This window comes from Melanerpes formicivorus, unplaced genomic scaffold (assembly GCF_026170545.1).
Source record: "Melanerpes formicivorus ecotype bairdi unplaced genomic scaffold, bMelFor1.0.p_v2 SCAF_16, whole genome shotgun sequence".
NCBI lineage: Eukaryota > Metazoa > Chordata > Aves > Piciformes > Picidae > Melanerpes > Melanerpes formicivorus.
Genome location: NW_027142368.1, coordinates 915,849 through 936,908, shown reverse-complemented (window position 1 = coordinate 936,908; position 21,060 = coordinate 915,849). Strand labels below are relative to the sequence as shown.

Genomic DNA, 21,060 nt, shown 5'->3' with positions numbered 1-21,060 from the left:
GTTTAGGCTGGAAGTGAGGAGAAAATTCTTGACAGAGGGGGGTGTTAGGCATTGAAGGTGCTGCCCAGGGAGGTGGTGGAATCCCTGGAGGTGTTCAAGAGGGGACTGGACGTGGCACTTGGAGCCATGGTCTAGTCATGAGGTGCTGGGTGATAGGCTGGACCTGATGATCTTTGAGGTCTCTTCCAACCTTGTTGATTCTATAGATGAGGCCTTGAGCACGCTGGGCTGGTGGGAGGTGTCCCTGCCCACGGCAGTGGAGCTGGGACAAAGATGACCTTTAAGGTCCAGCTGCAGCCATGCTGTGGCCGTCCCATTGCACGCTGCCTGCCAACCACTCCAGGCAAGCGCTCTGTCCACTTCCACACCCCCAGACCAAGAAAAGGAGGAGAGCTGGGTTTACTGTTCTAATCATTTATTTACTCTTAATACGTTCTTCTGATGAATATAGTCTAATATATAGTCTTCTATATGAAAATTCTCCACTTAATTTGACAGAACTTTTGTTTTATACAAATAAGACAACCACCATCAATGTTACATACTGGAGTGTAGGTCAAGAATGAAGGTACAGCTACCTGGCTTTGCTATTCAGTTATTTTCTTCTCCTCTTTTTCACATGTCAATGCCTGAAAATACTGTACTTAAAAAAACAAAAAGAACCACCCCTCCCCTCCCCCCCAAAAACAATAACACTGTTTACTGCAGAAATCACTTGTGTCTGCTCGACAGGATACATCACTTTGGTAAGTTAACCATCATCCACACACGCACACACACACACACACAACAGAAGGAAATCAATCATCAAGTATTTGCCTTTGAATTGGTTCACTTCTTTTCTGCTCGTTGGCTTGGCTGAGCCGACACTGAATACAGAGTGTGAACGATCAGAAGCTTAACACGGTCACCACTGAGAAGACGCTGCTCCCCCCGCCCCCCCCCTCCGCCCCCCTCCTTCCCACGTGTTTAGTTTGTTTTTGAACGCACATTTTAGCACAGCTTGAACCAAAGCGAAGTGACCGAAAAGTCGTGCAAGTGTCTCGGGGTGTCCTTTAATGAGGGCGCGGCAGGCGTTCAGCGGGACAGACACACAGCAGGGGCCGGAAGAAATGCAACAGGAGCTCCTCCCTTCTCTCTGCTCGCTTCAGCTCAGCAGAGCTTTAGCGCAGCGGCCAACAGCGGGGCGAAGGTAACAGCAGAGCGAACAGACACATGGCATCCAAAGGACAAAACAAACCTGGCCCTCAGCATTCCCCAACCCCACCGCAGGAACTGCTCACCGTGATTCTCCAAGCCAATGTCTGTGATCAAAGAGCCTCGATTAGCTACTTGAAAGGCCATCAAAGGGCCGGTTGTGCCACAGAGCCTCTGCAGAAAGGCCAGGTCCCTAGCCAAGCTTTCAGCTCTAACACCCACAGCAACCAGCCCTGGCTGGAAAAACAAACCAAGTGTCTCCCCAAACCCACACACCACAGCCAAGCCCCTGCTCCTCATCAGCCTTCACCCACAGCAAGTGAGAATCATCCACTTCTGTTCTTTAACTCAGAGCACCGAATTAAACAGCAAGGCCTCCTCAGCCCTGCAGGACCCCGGCCCCTGCTGTGTGCTGGGCAGGCTGACAGGAGCCTGGTTGCCATGGCTTTTCAACCTTACCCTTCACTCAAAGCCTTCACTGCCTGAGCTGCTTGGCTGCAACACCTTGCAGATACCACCCTGGGGCTTCCTTTAACCTTGGGGAAATCTTGATTTGAGGTCCACTCCTCACCTTGCCAGCAGCAGCTGATTTCCTTCATGGTGACCTGCAGCACTCACTGACAACTGCCCACACTTCCTAACTGCACTACCTCCAGCAGCCTCTGCTGCACCTCAGGGCTCCAGCAGTGTGAGCCAAAGCTGTGTCCACTTCTGCAGAGAGGCTGTGGACAGCTGATTGCTGTGGGACAAAGGCTTTGGCTGCAAAAACCACTACAACAAAAGCCAAACATGACTCACGGGCCTTCCACTCTCAGTCTCAACACAAGTCTTCTGCACCAGGCTGGGCATTTCCTTTACCAGCACTGGCAGGCAGGGAGCTGTCCAGGTATCAATTACTCAAACCTTGAGTTTTGCCATTACTGTACACTGGGGCAGGGGGGAAATAATCATTGTTCAAACAGACATTGTCAGCTAAAAGGGTGCATGCCTTACAGCCCTTCTAGGGCCCATTTCTTGCCACTTCTCCTTTTACACACCACCAGGCTCTGCAGTTAGTTGCATCACATCATTAGGACTAGCACTTGCTAAGTCTGATGGGAAGCAGAGAGAACACAGAACAAAATGCTCAGCCTCGGTTGGACTAACAATGAACAAGCACGGACTCATTCACCACCCACCAGAGCAGCTCACCTCCTTGTCTGGGGTAAGCAGAAGGACTGGGAACAGCTCTTGTGTTCAATCCACTTTCCAGAGCTCAGAAAGCATTCAGATGCAAAGGATTCCAGGACTGCTGTTTTCAGGCTCTGGCCCTGTGGCATTTCTCACAAGCAAAGACTGGTGACACTCAAAGGTTCACTTGAAGCAGATGCAAACACACCTTGGAATCTCCCTTCCATCCAGGACAAGACTTGTGGCAACGTTCAACTTGACACAGTTCTGACTCTGCATGAGGATCTGAACCAGCCTTGCTGAGCAGCACTGCCTTGGTTCCTTTCAGCTGAGAGCAGAGGGAGTGCCTGCTCAAGGCAGCAAGGCAGAGCGTTCCTGGTCATTGCCAGCTGAAATCCTGGTCACCACATGGAAATCCACTTCCCTTTAACGAGTTTAAAAGCCTGACCTCTGCAAAACAACAAACCCAGAAGGAGCACAAGGCAGCCCTCCCACTCCTTGGGGAGCACATCATCAAAAGCCTTTTTCTTGTTCCATGGAAAGAGTCACTTCCCTGGACTGTACAGTTTCTGTAGTCTCAATTTCAAACAAGGGTCAAGTCCTAATAAGGCAGGGAGCTGGTTAACATTGCAGTACTCAGACAGTGATGTACAAGACATTTATTTGCAGTATGATGACAGTGATATAAATGGGAAACCCCCCAAGTGACATGGTTAAGATTAAAACTGCTCTGACAGCAATTCACATAACCTCTGAGATACAGCTTCTTTACTTGTCCGTAGTGTGAGCCTATACATCTGCAAGAGAACACAAGAGAGGGGTTACTTGGGAAGCTGCTGGGCATGCAGCCACCTGGGGAAAGCTGCCAGGCTCTCCCTTCACTAGTGAAGAGACCTCAAGTTCAAACATCCAGAAGCAGCCTTTTCAAACCCCATCTCTGAAGCCTGGTGGAGGGTTTCCTCTCTTTCAGTATGTTTAGGCTGTGACAGCTTTGTTGGGTTCTTTCTTTACTAGTACTATGTTGTGGAGGAGTCTTTAGACTCTGCTGCTTCTTCAGGAACCAGGAGACCTACTACCTGGATACTTACTGTGTCCAGTTCTGGGCTCCTCAATTTAAGAGGAACTTTGAGACACTTGAGTGTGTCCAGAGAAGGGCAACAAGGCTGGGGAGGGGTCTGGAGCACAGCCCTGTGAGGAGAGGCTGAGGGAGCTGGGGTTGCTTAGCCTGGAGAAGAGGAGGCTCAGGGGAGACCTTCTTGCTCTCTCCAACTCCCTGAAGGGAGGTTGGAGCCAGGTGGGGGTTGGGCTCTTCTCCCAGGTAAGCAGCACCAGAACAAGAGGACACAGTCTCAGGCTGTGCCAGGGGAGGTTTAGGCTGGAGGTGAGGAGGAAGTTCTTCCCAGAAAGAGAGATTGGCCATGGGAATGTGCTGCCCAGGGAGGTGGTGGAGTCCCCATCACTGGAGGTGTTTAAGAGGAGATTAGATGAGGCACTTGGTGCCATGGTTTAGTTGATGAGATGGTGTTGGGTGATAGGTTGGACTTGATGATCTTGAAGGTCTTCTGCAACCTGGTCTGGTCTATTCTATGCCTCTCTTTGGATGTTGTGTCTCATGCTAAGGCTATTTAAGTGCTTTATTTGTTGTTGGATAGCAGTGCTGTGGGCTGCAGGAGGAAGCTGCTTTTCATAAGATGGACATAACCTCATTCATGTGCTAAGGTTGTCTTACAGGATGGTAACCATTGCGATGTGCTGCCCAGGGAGGTGGTGGAGTCACCATCACTGGAGGTGTCAAAAAAAGATTGGATGTGGCACTTGGAGCCATGGTTTAGTTGTCAGGAGGTGCTGGGTGACAGGTTGGACTTGGTGATCTTTTGAGGTCTTTGCCAACCTTGTTGGTTCTCTGATTCTACCCAAAACATGTTCTTACTCCTCAGTGAGCTTTATTAAGCCTCTTTCAACATGCATGAATAAAAACATTCTTAACTTTTGTGCTTGTTTCCTTTTCTCTTTTAGCCAATATTCTCTTGTTGATTTCTAGTGCCCAAGGGAAATACACTTCATCCTGTCCAAGGTACATAAAGCAGCAGCATGCCTTATGAGGAGAGGCTGAGAGCCCTGGGGCTGTTTAGTCTGGAGAAGGCAAGACTGAGAGGGGATTTAATAAATGTCTATAAATATCTGAGGGCTGGGAGTCAAGGAGGGGACAGGCTCTGCTCACTTGTACCCTGTGACAGGACAAGGGGCAGTGGATGGAAGCTCCAGCACAGGAGCTTCCATCTCAACATCAGGAAGAACTTCTTTACCACAGGGGTCACAGAGCCCTGGAGCAGGCTGCCCAGAGAGGTTGTGGAGTCTCCTGCTCTGGAGACTTTCCAGCCCTGTCTGGATGTACTCCTGTGTGACCTGTGCTGGATTCTATGGCTCTGCTCTGGCAGGGGTTTGGACTCACTCTCCAGAGGTTACTTCCAAGCCCTAACAACCTGTGACCCCATGAAATGTCTCCAACCTTCAAGGGATGAGCCTCCACAGGCAGTTGAGTGCACTGCAATGAACTCTTCCAGTAGGTGCAGAATTGCTATGAAGCAGCACCTTACCAAACTGGGGCAGGACCAGCTGCTGCATTTTGCAGCCACACTTAGCTACTGCAACAGGGACTTTAAGCTCACACCTGCAGGAGTTTCAGAGAGACACACTTTGATCAAACAAGAGCTTGTATGTGAGCTGCAGATACTCCGATACCTGTGCCTGGAGATTAGGTTCAAGGCGCAGCAAGCATCCGATCTGGGTAGTTTTCGTATGGATGATGCCAGCACCAACAAAGTTAGCAGGATTGGGATCTACCTCCTCAAGCAGGGCTGATCCAAAGCCAATTATCTGTGAAAAGAACCCAGAAGACTTAGAGATGTGGACAGCAGGACACCAACACCAAGTCTAGATGAGCACAGGCGCTGCCAAAGCAAGTAGGAGGCCAGTTTTTCTTTCAAGACATTAAAGAAGACATTAAAGAATTATCCAACACCTGTTTTAGTCCCACAAACTGTTGAAGTGAGAGTGACCCTGACAGTGGGCTGTTCCTGGTGGGAACAAAAAAGGTTCCTCCTGAAAACTACTGAGACATAAGTTAAATTCAACCCAGGTCTCTCCTGGTTTTATTAAAACCATTCCTGGCTTTCAGGAGTCTCTTCTGTTATGCCCAAGGCAGGCAGTTCTACCAGAAGTTGCTTTCCTCTGTCCCAACTGGCAATTCTGGTACAATGAAGGCTTGAAGCATCTTCCAGCTCAGTGCCAAGCACTAAATTGGGTGTTTTCTGCAAGAGCTTCAAGCAGCCTGGCCAGCAATCGAGCAGCGACTCTGGCACTCCGCTCTGCTGAGACCTCACCCGGAGTACTGCATCCAGTTCAGGAGCCCTCAGCACAAGAGGGACACAGACCTGGTGGCACAGGTCCAGAGCAGGGCCATGGACATGATCAGGGGGGGATGGAACACCTCTGCTACAAGGACAGGCTGAGGGAGCTGGGGTTGTTCAGCCTGGAGAAGAGAACGTTCCAAAGAGACCTAATAGCAGCCTTCCACTACCCAGCCAGCCTACAAAGAAGGCTGCAGAGGGACTCTTTACAAAGGCCTGCAGTGGTAAGAGAAGGGGCAAGAGTTTCAAACTAAGATTCAGATTGGATGTTAGGAACAAGTTCTGCACCATGAGGGTGGTGGAACCCTGGAACAGGTTGCCCAGGGAAGTAGTTGAGGTCCCATCCCTGGGGATATTCAAATTCAGGCTTAACAAGGCCCTGAGCAACCTGATCTAGTTGAGGATGTCCCTGCTCACCGCAGGGGGGTTGGTCTGAATGACCTTTGGAGGGTCCTTCCCACCCAAACCATTCTCTGACTCGATGATTCCAGCTGCTATTGAGGACTGTACCTCATTCAAGCCACATTGAGGCAGTCCACTCAAGCCAGCAGTGCCCAGGGTCTCTTACAGCAGCTGGTGTGGGCTGTATGAGGATGATGCAAGTGCCACTTAACCCAAGATGAGTAAAACATGCTGATAGCACTACCCTCACATCATGAATTCAAAGTATCACACTGCCACCCACCTTTGCTTTTGTGATCTCTGCATCCATGGGGTGCTTTGCTTTGAAGATGTTCTGTACTTCTTGTTTTGGGCTGCAAGACAAGGCAAGATGAGCTCGGGCTGTAACACCTGTACTACACACAGCACTGCTGAAGAGCAAACTCTTACACTGGGAGAGTTTGTAACTCACAGGATCAAGTATGGGATAGGGCACTGCACCACCCCCATTCACTGTGCCCCCTCTTCCCTCCCCTGGCCCACCACAGAAGTCCCAACCCCAAGTCCAGACAAAGCCTTACTTGCTCAGTTGCTTCCAACGCTGAAAAAAGTCTTGGGAAGACATCTCTGTGGGCTGGAAAAACTTATTCAGTGTGATGGGTAACTTTACTGAGAGGTTCTGAAATGTTCCACCATACCTGCAGAGGGAACAGAGAGCACATGGTGTGTGCTGCAGTGCCAGCCCACAGCAACCAACCAGCTGAGCACAGACACCAAGGTGGAGCTGTTTGGCTGCAGTCCATCAACGTGTCCTGCTGGGAGCCAGCCTAGAGCCAGCTCTGCTGAGGCACCTGCTGCAGCCCAGGGCAGCTTGGCACAGCCAGGGGCTGCTCCTAGCAGGCAGAAGCTGCTGGGGACAGATCCTGCCAAGGGCTGGGCTGCAGAAAGCCTCTGCCTCAGACTTGCTCCTGGGCACACCAAGGGCACTGCCACAGCTTGTGCCACACTTTGGGGGCAGGAATGCAGAGGTGGAGCTGTGGGGAGGAGCAGCCAGGACAGGGGAGCCTCAAGTGCCCACCAAGGGATGGCAGCCCATGGAGGGCATCCCCAGGAGCAAGCTGAAGGCTCACCTTCAATGGCTGGCATCCAAAGATGAGTCTGACCCTTCTGCCTTTGGTCCTGATCTCTGTGTTCCAGAATCTAGCTCATGAATCTGGTTCCCATGTGCTGCTGAGGCCAGTCTGGGAGTTCCCCAGTGCCTGCCCCCAGCAGCAGTGGTGCCAACAGTGCTGTCATTGCCATCAGGGGTTGGGGTCCATATCAGTCTGTCTCTCTGTCTCCATTTCATTGGGTTGCTCTCATTCCCATCCCAGCTGGTTCAGTTTCTTTCCAACCCCATCAGTCTCTCTCCCTTCTTCCATTTGGGAAGGTAGAGGGGATCATGGTGGCCAGCACAGCCCTGCCCCTTGACATGATGTTATTTGTTAGGTACAGCTTTAATCCACTGTTAAATAAATGGCTCTGCTTGGATGTCAACAAAAGTGAACTGGCAGAACTTCTAACAAAGATCTCAGCTTCCAACAGAGGTTTCAATCTCTCTGTAGCACTCAAAATGGTGAAAACATAGCCCTCTAAAAACATACCAGTAAGAACCAGTTTAAAACTGAAGTAGCAGAACATAGCCTGGAAATCAGGATTTCCAAAAGGCTGATGTTGATAACACCATCATTCAAGTGGGTTCTCTATCTCCTTGGGTAACTTAAAGCTCCCTTTTTCAACTAAGACTACCCAAGGGAGCTCTGCATCCATATTTCACACTTCAGTCATGGGACCAGAACAAGTGCCACATCTTGGAGAGCAGCCAGGCAGAGAGGGACCTGGGGGTACTGGTTGACAGCAGCTGAACAGGAGCCAGCAGTGTGCCCAGGGGGACAAGAAGGCCAATAGCATCCTGGCCTGCATCAGGAAGAGTGTGGCCAGCAGGAGCAAGGAAGTCATTCTGCCCTGTGCTCAGCACTGGTTAGGCCACACCTTGAGTCCTGTGTCCAATTCTGGGCCCTTCAATTTAAGAAGGGCATTGAGAGACTTGAAGGTGCCCAGAGAAGGTCAATGAGGCTGGGGAGGGGTCTGGAGCACAGCTCTGTGAGGAGAGGCTGAGGGAGCTGGGGTTGCTTAGCCTGGAGAAGAGGAGGCTCAGGGGAGACCTCATTGCTCTCTCCAACTCCCTGAAGGGAGGTTGTAGCCAGGAGGGAGTTGGTCTCTTTTCCCAGGCACCCAGCACCAGAACAAAAGGACACAGTCTCAAGCTGTGCCAGGGGAGGTCTGGGCTCAAGGTGAGGAGAAAGCTCTGCACAGAAAGAGTAATTGGCCATGGGAATGTGCTGCCCAGGGAGGTGGTGGAGTCACTGTGCCTGGAGGTGTCCAAAAATGGATTGGATGTGGCACTTGGAGCCATGGTTTAGTTGTCAGGAGGTGTTAGGTAATAGGTTGGACTTGATGATCTCTGGGGTCTTTTCCAACCTGGTTGCTTCTATGACCTTCCACCACCTAACTGATTTCCCCAGCATCTGAAAGCTGTGTTTTACCTGAATTGGATGTTCAGGATGGGAGCTTCCATGAAGTCTGACACACACTCGATGTTCACGACCTGCTGGACCTGTGCCCCTCCATCCACTGTGGGGTCAACAGGTTTTGTCTGAAGATTGAGGCGTAGCAAGTGGTTAAGGAAACTGATCACTGAGTCCACAGCTCAAAGAGAGGACAGCAAAGCTTCCCATAACTGCATGAGCAAGTGGCATCATGCCCACTCATGCTCTACATGCTACTGACTGTTCAAAGCTTAATTCTTGCACAGGAAAGAAGTGGTTGGCTCTTTCTCCATCCTGACACACCTAGAAGCAGTATCCCCCACAATGCTCAGTTATCTGGATGTTCTCAAAGGTGCCCTCAAAGATTGATGAGGGCACAGGCAGTGTTCACAAGAAAGGCCACTGCAGTGTCTCATTTTCATGGGGACCCTACAGCAATGCTTTGATTGAAACAAGCTTGATTGCAGTCTCCTAGAAACCCTACAATTTCAACCCCAACTGTTAAGGACAAGCTGGTTTAAAGTATCATCATCTTTGTGCACATGGATTCTTCTACCTCCATCTCAGGTCTGAGGTTATCTAATGCAGGACTTGAAGGACATCACATCCTCCTACAGTGGGCACTGCTGCTGCTGAACCCACTGCAGTTTTGGGGCCCTTGCTACAAGAAGGACACTGAGGTGCTGGAGTGGGTCCAGAGAAGGATAAAGCTGGTGAAGGGTCTGGAGAGGCTTGGTGAGAAGCAGCTGAAGGAACTGGGATTGTTTAGCCTGCAGAAAAGGAGGCTGAGGGGAAACCTTCTCACTCTCTCCAACTCCAAAGGAGGCTGGAGCCAGGTAGGGCTCTCTACAACTACCTGAGGGGTGGTTGTGGCCGGGAAGGGGTTGGTCTCTTCTCCCAGGCAACCAGCACCAGAACAAGAGGACACAGTCCCAAGCTGCGCCAGGGGAGGTTTAGACTCGAGGTGAGGAGGAAGTCCTTCACCGAGTGAGTCATTCGTCATTGGGATGTGCTGCCCAGGGAGGTGGTGGAGTCACCGTCCCTGGAGGTGTTCAAGAGGGGATTGGATGTGGCACTTGGTGCCATGGTCTAGTCATGGGGTCTGTGTTGATAGGTTGGACTCGATGATCCTCGAGGTCCTTTCCAACCAAAGTTATACTGTGATAGGGGTCAGTCTCTTCTCCCAAGGAATGAGTGATAGGACTCAGGTTGCACCAAGGGAGGCTTAGGCTGGACCATATGGAACAATTTCTTCCCTGAAAGGGATGTCAAGCTCTGGAACAGCCTGCCCAGGGAAGAGATTGAATCCCCATCCCTGGAGGTGTTTAAAAGACCCAGAGATGTGGTGCTGAGGGCCATGGTTTAGCACCAGACTTGGCAGAGTCAGAGAATGGTTGGACTGGCTGATCTGAAAGGGCTTTTACAACTAAAATGATTCTGTGATTCTATGATCTAAGCCCTGCTACTTGATGACAGTGGAGAGAGCTGGAGTTACAGTATTTACTCAGCCTGGTTTCCTCCTGATTTCAACAGCAGAATTTATGTTTATAGCAGAGCTCAAGACCTGCTCTTTAGGAACCTGCTGACAACTCTTTGTTTCTTCACTTTCAGGGACAGCCTGCCTCGATCCAGCAGCTTTGTTACAGTGCTGTGCAGCACAGGACACAAATCCCCAGGGAGAACAGACAACGTGCTACTGCATTTAAGGATATTTGACTGCAGCTCATCTGAGCAGATGACTGTTGGAGTAAAATTCAAGAACTGTGTTGATGTCTTATTACCATAGAATATGAACATACGGCCTGCAAAGAAGAGAAGACTCTTTTAGGCACATCCCATGCAAACACCTTGGCCAGCTTGTGCTCCATGGAGCTGACACACTGCACCTCCAGCTTTTGAAAAACAGAGCATACTGCACATGTTTTATGTCACCCAACTAGTCACAGTTCACAAGGAAGTAACAGATGAACACAAAACCAGCAGACCCTTCCCACAGCAGCTGTCACAAAGGCAGTTAAATCAAGCAGTGGAAGTCCCCCAGTTGTCAAAGAACTTTACTCTGGTTATTTAACTGGTAGCAAACTAGTGCAGAAGGGGAGAAGCAAGCAATCCTGGTGCTGTCCTGTGTGAGGCCCAGCTCCTTCCTGGATGTTTTCATTATCTTGTGCATTAATTAAGACAGTCATGTCTGAAGCATATTGTGTATCTTATTATTACAGTAAGCTGCACTACAGGGCCAAGGGCATCCTGGCCAGCAGCAGGAAGAGTGTGGCCAGCAGGAGCAGGGAGGTCATTCTGCCCCTGTACACTGCACTGGTTAGGCCACACCCTGAGTACTGTGTCCAGTTCTGGGCTCCTCAGTTTAGGAAGGTTTAGTTGCTGGAGCGTGTCCAGAGGAGGGCAATGAAGTTGGTGAGGGGTTTGGAACACAGCCCTGTGAGGAGAGGCTGAGGGAGCTGGGGTTGCTTAGCCTGGAGAAGAGGAGGCTCAGGGGAGACCTTCTTGCTGTCTACAACTCCCTGAAGGGAGGTTGTAGCCAGGTCTGGGTTGGGCTCTTCTCCCAGGCAACCAGCACCAGAACAAGAGGACACAGTCTCAGGCTGTGCCAGGGGAGGTTTAGGCTGGATGTTAGGAAGAGTTCTACACAGAGAGAGTGATTGCCCATTGGAATGGGCTGCCTGGGGAGGTGGTGGAGTGACCATCATTGGAGGTGTTCAGGAGGAGACTTGGTAGGGTGCTTGGTGCCATGGGTTAGTTGTTTAGGTGGTGTTGGATTGGTTGATAGGTTGGACATGATGATCTTGAAGGTCTCTTCCAACCTGGTCTATTCTATTCTACAATAAGGGAGAAGTACCCCTTGCTGTACCTTTAGTACCAACTGCACCAAGTGTCCCTTGCTGTATCAACCTCACAACTAAGCAGCAAAATCTGGAGTTACAGTTTGACTTCACGCTCCCATTTCACCTCAGCTATCAAGCAACCCAAAAGCTGACTGAAACAAGAGCCCAGGGACACACACAGACAGTGAAGATCTTAAGAGAGACTCGGCTTGAAATCACAACTCTCTCTTAAGGAGCTGAAAATTAATTTCTACCTGCAGTGTGGTGCTGGCACTGGGGGGGTTGACAGGCGCTTGGACTGAAAGGCCAAGAGGGTAGAAAGGCTCTGCAGAGGGACCTCGACTGACTGGACAGATGGGCAGAGTCCAATGGGATGGCATTCAACAAGTCCAAGTGCCAGGGGCTGCACTTTGGCCACAGCAACCCCAGGCAGAGCTACAGGCTGGGGTCAGAGTGGCTGAGAGCTGCCAAACAGAGAGGGACCTGGGGGTGCTGATTGACAGCTGCCTGAACATGAGCCAGCAGTGTGCCCAGGTGGCCAAGAAGGCCAAGGGCATCCTGGCCTGCTTTAGGAATAGTGTGGCCAGCAGGAGCAGGGAGGTCATTGTGCCCTGTACTCTGCTTTGGTTAGGCCACACCTTGAGTCCTGTGTCCAGTTCTGGGCTCCTCAGTTTAAGAAGGACATTGAGAGACTTGAAGGTGTCCAGAGAAGGGGAACAAGGCTGGAGAGAGGCCTTGAGCACAGCCCTGTGAGGAGAGGCTGAGGGAGCTGGGATTGCTTAGCCTGGAAAAGAGGAGGCTCAGGGGTGACCCCATTGCCCTCTACAACTACCTGAAAGGTGGTTGTAGCCAGGTGGGGGTTGGTCTCTTCTCCCAGGAACCCAGCACCAGAACAAGAGGACACAGTCTCAAGCTGCGCCAGGGGAGGTTTAGACTCAAGGTGAGGAGGAAGTTCTTCACCGAGCGAGTCATTCGTCATTGGAATGTGCTGCCCAGGGAGCTGGTGGAGTCCCCATCCCTGGAGACGTTCAAGAGGAGATTGGATGTGGCACTTGGTGCCATGGTCTAGTCATGGGGTCTGTGTTGATAGGTTGGACTCAATGATCCTCGAGGTCCTTTCCAACCTAGGTTATACTGTGATACTGTGAAAGGTCTTACCCAGGTTCTGCCGGAACTCGGACTTCAATCCAATCTGTAGCAGCTGGTTTTCAAATAAGACCCCGTTGTTTTTACACACAAACCTAGGGGAAGAGAAGGAGAGATGGGCTCTCAGTGGAGCTGCAGTAACACTGAGAGCCACAACATTCAAGGTTTACAGAGAGGATGAAGAGTGTGGTTAACCTAGAGTGCATCAGTCTGTGAGAGAGGCCCTTGCAGAGGACTGCAGTTAGAGGAAGACAGTTTTACAACCAAAACCACCACTTGCAGGACACTAAGAGAGCTGAATTTGTTTGGTAGGAGGCCTGAGAGGCTATGAAGGAAGCCACAATATGCTATGTACACACACACTGTCTATAAAGGACCAGGCAACAGGCTAGGATTCACATCCTTGACAACCCCTGAAACTCATTAGGTTGGTGCAGAATTGGAAAGTCTGAAGCTTTGACTGTTTAAACCTGGAAGAAAAAAGAATCCCACTCCTGTGTCATGTGAGTCAACTGAGAGCTGTATTTTTTCCCATTTTGAGAGAGGAAGCCCATTCTGCAGTGGTTTCAGTCCCTTTCTGTCACCCTCCACTTAAAAGTAGAGGGGGTGGTCAGTGAACATCAGCCTTTTGCATACAAGGCACTTGAAACACTCCAAAACATTAGTGCTTTCTGCTGGTTTTCCTTGGTTTGTGACCAGTTGGCAAGAGGTGACATACAAGAGGCATTGTCTCATTTTAGAGCAGTGTGTGATAGCACTGACTGGTAAAGGCAACTCTAACCTGGGTATTCATGAGCTTGTCATAACATCCCCAGCATCTACAGAGGTGCTCTAGTCACAAGCCTGACAGCACACGTTTCTCTACTTCTGCTGCTATTAAGTCAATGCACAAATATAGTCTTGCTTTACAGCTATAGTCTGGAAGTTGCCCAGCCTTGCAAGGTTTTAGTATTGCTTACTTGTGAAAAAGCTCATCAGCATCATGCACAGTATCAGCTGGTTCCTCAGAAACTACCTCAGATGAAGCCAGGTCAGGGCTAGTTCAGGCAGCACAAAGGAAGAAAGGCAGTAGCGACAGAGATAGGAGTTAGTAAAGACAGCTTAGTGCTTACTTATTTCTTTTACCTCCTTCCTCAAAAATGGCACTGCTGAGTTTAATGCATGGAAAATGTATTAGCTGCCCTAGCTCAGTACACCTAGAAAGGTTTGAGGCATTAGGCAATGTTTTCCCCCATTTCTCTCCCCCATCCCACCCCTCCCTGATTGTCAGGAACCAGCAATTCTTCCCCAAGCCAGAGGGCAGCTGAAGGCGTTCAGGAGCTTCAGTTCATACCTCTTAAAGAACCAAGTCCTTTCAGGTGTTTAATTGTGACAGCAAAAGAGTTTCAGTGCAAAACCATAACTGTAGATATCTATTAGCTACCACAAATGTGCACTTTGAAGCAGAGACCTCACCGACCTCAGTGGCACCTCACAGCCAGTTCTCAAACACACCCAAGAGAGGCAATAGACAGGCGGACAACAAACAACTTACCCAAGGAACAGAAACAAAAGTGACAAGAGCACTAGAAAGAGGCAGCAAACTGTAAAAGGCAACTTCTCAGTGCCATTAGAGAAGCATTTCATCTACAGACAGACCAAGGGGTTAAGCAAGGATATATTTTCTTCTGCAGAAAGAAAAGACTCTGTTTAGGTAACTCTTGCTTACAGAGCTACCAGTACCAAGGCTTTTTTGGGTTGGGTTTTTCCCCCTCCTTCTTTAAACAAAAATAAAAGGAAAGAAAAAGCTCTAACAAGCTTCTTAGAGTCCTGGTGTTGTGCAGCATGGTTAAACATCACTCAGCATCTTCCAGGAGGAACACAGAATCAAGTCTTCATTACTGCAAACCTGCAACAATGCCCTGCCTGCTACAACGTTCTGATCAAAACCTCCACGACCCAGGTCAATCAGTTTCACTGATGACAGCCTCTCTGTTAAGATGCACTGCAAACATCATGTTACCATTCAGAGTTTGGTCCTTGACAACAGTAACACACTCTCTGGTCAGCAAGAGGATGGGTTTGTAAAGACATTCTGTGGCCTTTCACTATAGCCACAGTGGCTTTTACCAGTGATAGGATGAATAACATTCTACCTTCTCTACCCTTGGTAATATCATTACAAAGATATTTGTCTCAAACACCCTTTAAACACACCAGCGCACAATGCAGTTGTTTGGGGTTTTTTTATCCCCCTTTTTGACATCTCTTTGTCAGACAGCAGCAGAATAATTTAAGTCTATCTTGACACTCTGAGCACCAGTATCTCTGGATAGGATCCATCTCACCGTTCCAGTATCAGCTTGCCATGAGTGCAGAGACCCAAGAACACTTCATGGAAAGAAGACAAGAATAAACACATTCATATCAGGCCAGAGAACACCCAACTTCAAGATGTAACTGGATGCACAAGCAGCTCAGTTTAACAAAGAAGCAAAACCAGCACAGAACCTAAGTAATACTGGATTAATATGCTCAGGTTGGTGACTACAGACTCAGTTCTTCCACAAGCAGAGGCGTTCAATAAAGAGAACACAGCCAACAGAGTTCAACAGCGCTTCTCCTGCTGCACAGCTACCACCCAGGAACGCATTCAAGGAGCTGGAACAAACCCCAAAGTTATTTGCACGTATTTTCAGCTCTCTCTCTGCCTGTTTTAAACAGCCAAAGTCTTCTGCAGATTCCTTACAGGGTGACTGAATTACCTCGCAAAGTTGTCATCAGAACCAGGAGCAAGAGGGGCGACGGCAGAAGCTGAATCTGAAAATACATCCACCAGGAGGTTACCACTAGAGGACGGTGGGGGAGCAGCACCCAGACCCAGCAGATCCTCAGACGGAGAAGGAGTAGACTAGGGAAGACAAGACACTTGGGTGTTACACTGCAGCAAAACTACAAGCAAGCTGTCTCTTTGGCACAAGCAAGCTATGGCACGGTGCCTCTCCCCACCCCAAATCGTGCTTTGAATGGACACAGGAGGCCTCATGAATGCTGTTATCACCTTGCATTTCAATTTCAGGTCATTTACAGAGGGGGTGTGGTTGCTTGGGAAGCTTTTTTGTCTCTTTTGCTGGGATTTTTCCTCTCTCTTTTAAAGAGAGAGTTTTATCTAGTAATTAAATAAAACCCCAGAATTAATCTGCCTGGTGTCTGCCTTCTGCAGAATCAGATTCTAATGTGTGCCTTCCCCCTCCCCACTTCTCACCTTAGTTCCAAGAGAAATGAAGCACTGTATGGAATGATATTTAAATGTGTTGCTTTTCTCTCACAAAAGAATCCAGCAAGAAAGGCAGTGGCTTTGCCACAAACCTGAATTAAATGATCACAGCATCCTTACAACTGATTCTCAGTTTAGCCCAGGGTTCTGGAAGCTGGGCAAACCTTGGAAACAACGTCAAGCCTAACCAGCAAAAAAGCAGAGCCTGGAGCTACTTCAAGCTGCAAACAACTGAAGGCAGAAGCAAGACCTTTGAAATTTCTCTCTCAATTAGAGCAAATCAAGTAGCCAGGACACAGAAACATGCAAAGGCCACACAAGTGCCCAAGTCACATGCAAGAACGAGGCAGAGACTGCTGAAGTGTTCATCTGCTGGACCTTAGTAGCCTGCAACGTGCCAGATTTGCCAAAGATGAGTCAGCAGATGCATTTGGATTGAGTCTGAAATCCTGGTTCTGTGAGCCAACTCCAAGCTGTTAAATACTCCACAGATTGAATTTGCTGCAGGGTAATGAAAAATTTTCCCTGGCAAAAAAATTTCAGAAGCCAATCCAAACAGCTGGAACTCCAGCTTGGAACAGATTCCTGCTGTGCAAGCCAGGGTGACACCAAAGCCAGTAATGAAGGTGTTAGAACGGAGTTTCTTCCATGGCTGCAACCCATGAAGTGAAGCTCATCAAACAGAACACAATTTTAACTGCCAGCCACCTGAATCAGGCATGCAAAGTGAATCTGGCAGCTTTTCTGCTGGGAAGGTACTTCTGTCCATTCAAAGATGTTGCCCTTGGAACACCTACTCTTACATACTGCAATGACTAAGAGGTAAAGGATTCTGCTTTAATAAACTGAGCAGGGAGTGTGCTGAAGTATTTCCTCCTCTTAGGTAATCTACTACTACATCTCAGATGCAATTACAAGTTATACTAGTCATTAAAGCCAGAAACAAGTATTATGTTATGGGGACAATCCATCCTGCCAGCTTTAACTGACAGTAAGAGGAGAAATTTCAGCTCAGAAGAAACAAGACCGTGGCCTTGTCTTCCATAACTGAACACAAACTGTACTGTCACACAAACAGTAACAACATTACACTGAGTCAATCAATCTTGTCTACATCTAGTAAGAAACAAGCCCAAAACACACAACATCAAAATAGCCCACATCAAGACCTTAAATATCAACCATGTTAGAGCAGGAGAACAGCTGATATTGAAAAGGTGCAACTCAAACTCTAATGTAGGTTACTTTTAGAGCATCTCACCTTCACTGTAATTTCAGCAGCAAGGAAAATTCCCACTTTGAAGTTTACAGCAATATGTTCATATTTGCCACAGCAACATTGTAAAAGGGATTACTTAGTTTCTTTTTCAGGCTGCAGACAAGTTTGCCTCCATTTACTAAAGATTTCCAAGGGGAAATTGCATCCTATCATTTGTGGGGGAAGGGAGGGCAAAGCAGGTCCCCCTGTTCCCCTGTATTTTACAGCAAACACCCACAGTCTGAAATTTGAGATGAGAAGTTTCTAAACCCCTAACAAGGCACTTTAAGGCACTTTCACACTGCCTGAATGAGGGAAGTAACAGCTTTTTAACTCACAACAGCACTGACATTGACAGCGGCAGGTTCAGCACTTCCATTCATATCAGAGCTCCTCTCCTTTTTGATCTCTTCCAGGTCAGTAACTGTGCCTGGGCCTTTCTTCTTCTTGAGTTTAGCCAAAATAGAAGATTCCCTCTCTGGAAAGGGAGGCATTTCTTCCAGCACTGTTGCCTTGTCACAGACAAAAAGTGTATTAGTTTAACTTACAGAAAAACAGCCAAACCAGCTTCTGAGTCTTTGAAGGCAAAAGCAGAAGTCATTATCCAGACAGGAGATGACAAATGCAGGTTGTTGGGACAGTGAGGGAGCATTTTCAAAACCACAAAAGTCAAAACATTCTGAAGCCCTCTCAAGGTAGCTGTTTAAGAGAACAGGAGCAGTCTGGTACAGTGCTATTAAACAAACAAACTCAGATCCTATGAGACCCAACAGTTCTTAAGTCAAGCAGACCCAGACTGAAACCACAGAAGACCACCCAAGGACCGAGCATTTATTAGATGCCAAGGCTAACTGTGCCATGCTCTGGCTAGGTCTGAGTGCATCAGGTTCCAACACTGAACTTTGAGAAAGAAGAAAGCAAAACTCAGGACAGTTGCACATTCCCTGCCCACCATGCAGTCAGTCCTCAAAACAAAGCAGTAACCTTTTGGTGTCTGAATGCTGCAGGACACCCTACTGCACCAGCCTGCACTGGCTTCCCAGCCCCACACTCCTATGCTTTAATGGTCATTTGTCCCACTAAAGCAGCAACAACTGGGATAGTAGCTCTAAACTAAAGATGACTGCAGCTGAATTAGGTAGACTAAACCAAAAACATTAGTGCCCACATTCTGGATCCTGCATGAAGACTTCTGAGGAATCAGGTCAGGTTGAGTGGAGCTCATTTGTTGACAGGAGACACAGCTAGAGTTCTACACAAGAGAATAAAGCTATCTTTATACCTACCAAGATATCAGTACTGGCAATAGTACTGAGCCTCAAATACTCAACAGCTCTCTGCTGCAGCTCAACGTCAGCATTCTTCAGCTGACTGTCACTGCGCAGCACGTCTTGAATCGTAGTTTTGATTTCTGGGAACAGGTTCACAAACTTGATGTAGGTAGACAGAAGCAGAGCTCTGGTAGGAACACTGCACAGGTGGAACTTGGAATGCAGCAAGTTGAACTGGATCAGGGGACTTAAAAGACGGGAAGAAAGAGAATTTGTTCAGTTTTGGCAGACTGGCTCATTCTTAGTGCATTAGTAGCAAGAGCTGCATCACTTGTTAAGTGGCCTGTGTTCAACAGACACTGGATTCTTCACAGAAAGTGTTTTACCTTGATCTTGGATCACCTGCTATCAGATTTCCAAATTCTCCCAAGATGTAGCCACCTACTTTGACAAGATTCTCGTGGCATGCTGGAGCCTGAAGGGCCTGCAAGAACACATTAAGAGTCAATTAGCAGTGTATCAAGAGAAAAAAGCAGCTTTTCTTTCATGTCCACTTCACTGGTCTGTAAGAGGTCTAGCCTAGAGTACTTAGGAGAAAAGTATGATACACAGCAGGACTTCAAAGAAGAAACTCTGGTAATTATCACTTGTTTAAGGTCAGCCTTAGACCCTTAGAGTGGTGGTGAATGGTGCCACAGCCAGCTGCTGTCTAAGCTGTCAGCTCGTGGCTTGGACTGCAACACTCTATGCTGGGTTAGGAACTGGCTGGAGGCTGAGCCCAGAGAGTGGTGGTGAATGGTGCCACAGCCAGATGGCAGCCAGGCACCAGTGGCATCCCCCAGGGATCAGTGCTGGGCCCCAACCTCTTTAACATCTTCACTGATGATCTGGATGAGGGGGTCGAGTCAGTCACCAGCAAATCTGCAGACGACACCAAGTTAGGAGCAGATGTTGGTCAGTTAGAGGGTAGAAAGGCTCTGCAGAGGGACCTCGACCAGCTGGACAGATGGGCAGAATCCAATGGGATGGCGTTCAACACGTCCAAGTGCCAGGGGCTGCACATTGGCCACAACAACCCCAGGCAGAGCTATAGGCTGGGGTCAGATTGGCTGAGAGCTGCCAAACAGAGAGGGACCTGGGGGTGCTGGTTGACAGCTGCCTAAACATGAGCCAGCAGTGTGCCCAGGTGGCCAAGAGGGCCAATGGCATCCTGGCTTGCATTAGGAATAGTGTGGCCAGCAAGAGCAGGGAAGTCATTGTGCCCCTGTACTCTGTATTGGTTAGGCCACACCTTGAGTCCTGTGTCCAGTTCTGAGTTCCTCAGTTTAAGAAGGACATTGAGACACTTGACTGTGTCCAAAGAAGGGCAACAAGGCTGGGGAGAGGCCTTGAACACAGCCCTGTGAGGAGAGGCTGAGGGAGCTGGGATTGTTTAGCCTGGAGAAGAGAAGGCTCAGGGGAGACCTTACTGCTGTCTACAACTCCCTGAAGGGAGGTTGTAGCCAGGAGGAGCTTGGTCTCTTCTCCCAGGCAACCAGCACCAGAACAAGAGGACACAGTCTCAAGCTGCACCAGGGGAGGTTTAGACTCGAGGTGAGGAGGAAGTTCTTTACTGAGTGAGTTGTTCGTCATTGGGATGTGCTGCCCAGGGAGGTGGTGGAGTCACCGTCCCTGGAGCATTCAAGAGGGGATTGGATGTGGCACTTGGTGCCATGGTCTAGTCATGAGGTCTGTGTTGATAGGTTGGACTCGATGATCCTCGCGGTTTCTTCCAACCTTAGTTATACTGTGATACTGTAACTAGCAGCAACATGGACTTGGCAGGACAATTCCTGCAGCTTAGATTTCCCCTTCCACCTTTGGAGGCATCGAAGCATATGAGCATACTTAATTTAAACCCTGCAAGTAGTCTGCTGCAGTTGTCCAAACCAAATATACTTTTGGTTTTTAAAATATGAAGAAACAGAGCAGGGATGAGTTCTGAAAGTCAGCTTAAACATTCAGGGAAAGCAGTGAAAAAAGTGGAATCCCAGGGTAAAAAAGCAAACATAAAAAAAACCCCAAATCAGGGTAGCAAGGCCAGGCCATTAATAGTTAAAAAGCCAACTGTCATAGTTGGCATTCCAGTTTTATCAGATTCCAAGCAAATAATGGGTATATACTTTCAGAAGGATCATCAAGCTATCTTTGGAGTGTTTTCATTTCCTACTTGCAGAAAACTCAGGGGGGGGAAAAGAGGCAAGCCTCCCTGTAACAGGCTTCTACTTTCACTACATTTCAGTCATTTTCCAGGTAATCTCCTTACTAAGGCATCCATTCATAGAATGGGTTGGGTTGGAAGGGACCTTAAAGACACCTCCCACTAGTCCAGGTTGCTCAAGGCCTCATCCAACCTGGCCTTGGAAGCCTCCAGGGAGGGGACATCCACAGCCTCCCTGGGCAACCTGTTCCAGCATCTCAATCTCCTCTCTTCCAGCTCAAAGCTGTTGTCCCTCACCCTGGCACTACAAGCCTTTGCCAAAAGTCCCTCCCCAGGGTCTCCT

The 21,060-nt window shown here is 48.8% G+C and overlaps 1 protein-coding gene across 5 annotated transcripts in view; it reads right to left on the bottom strand.

Moving 5' to 3' along the window:
- Window positions 1-398: 398 nt before the first annotated feature.
- AP2A2 (adaptor related protein complex 2 subunit alpha 2) overlaps window positions 399-21,060 on the bottom strand; it is a 70,532-nt gene continuing 49,870 nt past the window's right edge. For 2 of the 5 annotated variants that reach the window (XM_068147775.1, XM_068147776.1), the window contains exons 12-23: window positions 18,904-19,001; window positions 18,533-18,764; window positions 17,585-17,758; window positions 15,477-15,622; window positions 13,692-13,769; window positions 12,745-12,827; window positions 10,459-10,548; window positions 8,744-8,867; window positions 6,740-6,856; window positions 6,463-6,532; window positions 5,110-5,244; window positions 399-3,164 (exon numbers count right to left, since the gene is read on the bottom strand). In XM_068147775.1, coding sequence (XP_068003876.1) covers window positions 3,087-3,164; window positions 5,110-5,244; window positions 6,463-6,532; window positions 6,740-6,856; window positions 8,744-8,867; window positions 10,459-10,548; window positions 12,745-12,827; window positions 13,692-13,769; window positions 15,477-15,622; window positions 17,585-17,758; window positions 18,533-18,764; window positions 18,904-19,001 — 1,425 coding nt within the window. In that variant the 3' untranslated portion in view covers window positions 399-3,086. The remainder of the gene's footprint in view (window positions 3,165-5,109; window positions 5,245-6,462; window positions 6,533-6,739; window positions 6,857-8,743; window positions 8,868-10,458; window positions 10,549-12,744; window positions 12,828-13,691; window positions 13,770-15,476; window positions 15,623-17,584; window positions 17,759-18,532; window positions 18,765-18,903; window positions 19,002-21,060) is intronic. The other 3 variants (XM_068147778.1, XM_068147779.1, XM_068147777.1) reach the window with 2 other exon arrangements.